The sequence below is a fragment of the Babylonia areolata genome, chromosome 16 (assembly GCF_041734735.1).
Source record: "Babylonia areolata isolate BAREFJ2019XMU chromosome 16, ASM4173473v1, whole genome shotgun sequence".
Taxonomy (NCBI): domain Eukaryota; kingdom Metazoa; phylum Mollusca; class Gastropoda; order Neogastropoda; family Buccinidae; genus Babylonia; species Babylonia areolata.
This window is the reverse complement of record NC_134891.1, coordinates 24,260,646-24,265,815: the sequence shown is the minus strand read 5'-3', so window position 1 is coordinate 24,265,815 and position 5,170 is coordinate 24,260,646. Positions and strand designations below refer to the sequence as shown.

Here is a 5,170-nt window from a genome sequence, read left to right as displayed (position 1 = left end):
TTTACATCCAGTCCCCGCCCTGAACACACACACACACACACGCACGCACACACACACACACACACACACACACACACACACACACGCACACACGCACACACATAAACACATGACATACAGGCACTAGCATGGTGTTAGTAAAATGCACAGGTTAAAAAAAAAGAGAGAGAGAGAGAGAACATGGTCTGGAGCCTAATGAGGGTCAGCTCATGCTGTCAATGCACTGAAGGTGTCGGAATATATACGATTTATTCCCTTGATGTTTTTATTTATGTATTGTTGTACAACATCTTATGGTCTTAACGTGTGTGTGCGTGTGTGTGTGTGTGTGTGTGTGTGTGTGTGTGTGTGTGTGTGTGTGTGTGTGTGTGCGCGCATGTCATTCTTAGTAATCTATACCCTTTTTTGTTGGATGTTTTCATCTGTTAATATTGTCGTGCAATACCCTATTGTCTTAACATGAGTATGTGTGTGTGTGGGGGGGGGAGGGGGGGGCGAGGGGGGGGGGTTAATATATCGTCAGCTATTGGGAATTCTTATTTGACTAGTTTTAATGTCTTTTTATGTTGCGCATGATGATTTTATGCCAGTGTTTACAACGAGTCTGTGATTGCACAACTTAATTTCCATGTGGATTAGTAAAGTGTTTTTGATTTGATTTGATTTGATTGAATGTTTAAAACTGACAGTACACCGTCCGTGGGTGTCTGGGTTGAAATCCAGGTCTCTCCCAGGTTTGAACTGAGTGTCTAGCCATTCAGGATGAAACGAAAAACCGAGGTCCCGTGTGCAGCACGCACTTTGCACAGTGAAGAAGAAACCACGGAAACATAAGCGATGTCATCTGGCAAAACTGTGCAGACGAAATCTGATAGGTACAACAAATATGCATACACTCAAGACCTGACTAGTACGTCAGGCTATGCCGCCTGTCAAGCATCTACCCTAGCAGATGTAGCATAGCGTATATGGATTTGACCTGAAACAGAAAACTGCTCTGTCCTCCAGGTGGAAGACATCGAGTCCAAGCTGGATCTCCTTATCGACCTCTACAAGGAGGACCGCAAGATCCTCCTGCACCACATCCAGCTCCAGCAGACAGGTCAAGGTCAGTCGGGGGGTGGGCCGCCCCCGGGCCCCATCAAGCCACGCCCCATCCTGGTGGACAAGCAGTTCACCAGCGAGCCCCCGACACCCACCAGTGGGGGTTTGAACCCCAACAAGCCCATGCAGCGCAACCTGTCCGACCTGAGCCAGAGGATCAAGAAGCGGGTGACGTACAGGTGCCTGTCCCTGCACGAGCCTCCCAAGCGGTCATCTCCGGGCAGAGACCCCCACCACCCCCACCTCCCCCACCACCACCACCACCACCCGTTAGCCAGTGACGGAGTGCCGTCCCACTTTCCTCAGGATGACTATGACTATTCTCCTGCAGAGTCTTCTGTGGACACCCCCACCCACAGGCCCCTCCTCTCCTCTCCCGTCTCCGCCCCTCCCATCAGCTCCAAGACGTTCATGGACATGGCTGGAGGAGGAGGAGGGGGCATGGGAGCGGGGGCGGAGTATGGCCGCTTGGAGACCAACCTGGACGATTACTTCCAGCAGGAGCAGCGGACTCTGCACAGCGCTGACGATCTCACCACCACCACGTCGTCGTCGTCGTTCTCACAGCCTCACACCTTCTCAGTGACTTCCCCTCCTGTGCACCGTGACGCGCCGTGTGACGCGTTCGGGCACGCGCTGTCCGACGCGGTGAATGCCAGTGTCGCGTCCTCGTGCTTGACGAACTCAGTGCTGAGCACTCTGAGCGAGCAGAAGAGCATAGAGTCGGAGTACAGCAACACGCTCGTGGACACCTCCCTTCCCACCACCACCACCACCACGCAACCCTCCTCCTCCTCCTCCTCCTCCCCATCTCCGCCTTTAGAGACCTCCGGTGCCCATGGCGGGAAGATCTCTGACAGCTGTAACGGCTCCCCGCCCATGCCCCCCGCCAGTCTGACGGCGGAGTGTGAGGGTGGGGCCGTTGCCCGCCACGGCCCGGGGTCAAGGTCAGGGTCAGAGTGTGGGTCGGGGTCAGGGTCGAGGAGTGACCTGAGTGGTGTGCCTGCTTTGGAGAGTTTGACCGACTTCCACGTGGACTGCGACGCCGGCAAGTTGAAGAGCACTGATTGTTGATGGTTTTTCCCCCTTGGTTGTTGATTTTTTTTCTTTCTTTTTTTTTAAATCCTCCCTTGGTAGGATTAATCATATTATATATGGATATGGAGGAAAATGTTGAAGCATAGGACAAGTACACGTCAGTGGTTCTTCTTATAAAAACACTAGAAAAAAACAACAACAATTAAATGGTCAACCACTCAACAACAAACCAACCAAACAATTAAACAGCTTACCTGCCAACATACCAGTTTGCTACTTGATAAACAACTGAATATTTCCTGTCATTAAAAAAAGAAAACATGCACTGAAGCACAAGAGCTCAAAGGGCATTGGTAACAAACAAAAACAAAACAAAACAAACAAACAAAAAATAGAGGAAGGGAATTGTGGAACATGAAAATGAGGAGTGGGGATCGACACGTGTGTGTTTTATACACTGTGTGCCAACAAAAAACATATTCAAACCTCTGCGGAAGACTCTTTCCCCTTACCCTGCCCAGGTCTGGGGCCCCACATGTGTTGTCACGGCGTGCTCTGGCTGTTGTTTGGAGTCCAGACCGCCAGGATCTCTGTGGCCCTTATACTAAATGCGTGACGTGCGAGGCATTTCAGCAGTGTAAGGGAAATAACTCATTGCTCTCACATAACGTATGTGCACGAAGTGACTTCCCTTCGGCTGGACGTGTTTCACTTGTAGTCTGATTTTCTTACTTGCCAAAGTGCAGCTGATTTTTTCTAACAAACGTTTTTGCAATCCGTACGTGTGTGTGTATGTGTGTGTGTTTCTTAATCTTCTTCTTTGATTTCCTAACGCAATTGTTGGGTGCACACACACACACACACACACACACACACACACACACACACACACACACACACACGAAGATAACCTATTGCTGCACACATGATTTTTTTTTTTAACACAGTAGGGATATGTTCTGGAAAGCAAACTATCAAGCTCTCTCTCCTTGTCTCTGTCTCTCTCTCTCTCTCGCTCGCTCGCTCCCTTATACACGCGAGTGCACGTGCACGCACACACATTCACCCATTTTAACCCTTGCATTGTCATCTCTCAGATGAGACAGGCTCTTGAAATAGAACTGGAAATACAATAACAAAAAAATAAACCTACGAGCCTATAGCTTGATAGAATTCACACACGTCTGTCATGTTTATGATTTTTGGACAGTTTTGCAGGATAAATGTATTGATGTAAAAGTTATATAAAAGAAAACAAACAGAAACAGTCAACGAAAGAAAAATAATGTTTAAAAAAAGAAAAGAGAAAAGAAAGAAAGTACAAAATGATAAAGATAATTACGGACAAAATTATGGTCGGGTAATCTCTTTTGTGTTTTGTGTTTGTAGGTAGGTTTGCACCCTTAAATCCCAACCATTGAGTTGTTTGAGTCTTTTTGGAAGATATGACAGAGCACATACGGGTAACTCTCTCCAAGGGAGCCAACGCCGTCTGGCGAAGAGAATCAGAGTGAAAAATTGGAACTTTCTGCCCTACCTTTAAGCTCTTAAAACGTTTTATTTTTCTGTTTTTGTTAATATATTATTAAAGCTGCAGATACACACTGATGTCGGGGCACTGTACTATAATAGATGACCACTTACACGATGCTAGAACACATGCATTCAGGTTTAGTTGTCACATTATGTACCTTCTTGTGAAGTGACGCGGTTATCATTATATTCGTTCTTCAGGAGTGTGGGTTGTTTGTTGTGCTCTTGTTGTTGTTGTTTCTTTTTCTATACCGTTTGTACATAGCTGTTTCCCTTTTAAAGTGACATGGTAATTGACATCTGCTGTTGGGGGGGGGGTGGGGGGGGGGGGGCTTTGGTGACGTTTCAAGACCTCATGGTTGTTGTCTCGTCTCGTCATCGCTTGTGATGTCATCATTTTTGTTGTTGTTTCGGGGCTGGGTTGTTTGGAAATCATGATCGTTGTTTTCTTGATAATGCTCATGTGTGTGTGTGTGTGTGTGTGTGTGTGTTACATCTCTTTACAGGTGATAGGTCTTGTTTTGTTTTGTTTTCTGGGTCTCGAGGATTTTGTGTGTGTGTGTGTGTGTGTGTGTGTGTGTGTGTGTGTGTGTGTGTGTGTGTTAAAAAATTCCTCGTTGAATTCTAAGAAATCCAAAAGACAATCTGCTTGATATCATTTCCAGGGAGAGTTCCTAGTTGAATTCTAAGAAATCCAAAAGACAATCTGCTTGATATCATTTCCAGGGAGAAGAACCTCTTCCTTATCTGCTTATCTGTCTGTCTGTTTGTTTGTACGTATGTCTGTTACCTACTTCTCGACATAATACTATCACTGACCGTGATCAGTAAAACCAGGGTATGATTCTTCATTTCCAAAAACATATTTAATAATAATAATAATAATGATAATGATAATTATTATAATAATAGTAAGAAGAAGAAGAAGAATGAAAAAAAAAAAAAACCCAACAAGAACAAAACAGAAGAAGTCTTTCAGAAACTGAAAGAAAGAAAGGCGTTCAGAATTTCAGGGTAAGTGCCCGTAATTTTAATGGGGCCAATGTGAGTGCCCGTAATTCTCACGGGGCTAATGTGAGTGCCCGCAATTCTCACGGGACTAATGTGAGTGCCCGTAATTCTCACGGGACTAATGTGAGTGCCCGTAATTCTCACGGGCCTAATTTGAGTGCCCGTAATTTTCACGGGGCTAATGTGAGTGCCCGTAATTCTCACGGGGCTAATGTGAGTGCCCGTAATTCTCACATGATCAGTTGAGTGCCCGAAATTCTCACGGGGGCGGTGTGAGTGCCCGTAATTCTCACATGATCAGTTGAGTGCCCGTAATTCTCACGTGATCAGTTGAGTGCCCATAATTTTCACTTGGCCAGATGAGTGCCCGTAATTGTCACGGGGACAGTGTGAGTGCCCGTAATTCTCACGTGATCAGTTCGGTGCCCGTAATTCTCACATGATCAGTTAAGTGCCCGTAATTCTCACATGATCAGTTGAGTGC

The 5,170-nt window shown here is 46.3% G+C and overlaps 1 protein-coding gene across 1 annotated transcript in view; it reads left to right on the top strand.

Annotated features, from left to right (window-relative positions):
- Positions 1-3,967, top strand: part of LOC143290939 (potassium voltage-gated channel subfamily KQT member 1-like) — a 257,795-nt gene extending 253,828 nt beyond the window's left edge. Inside the window, exon 14 of the mRNA XM_076600513.1 lies at positions 1,009-3,967. Within this exon, the coding sequence (XP_076456628.1) occupies positions 1,009-2,178 (1,170 nt within the window). The 3' untranslated portion in view covers positions 2,179-3,967. The remainder of the gene's footprint in view (positions 1-1,008) is intronic.
- The last annotated feature ends 1,203 nt before the right edge of the window (positions 3,968-5,170 follow it).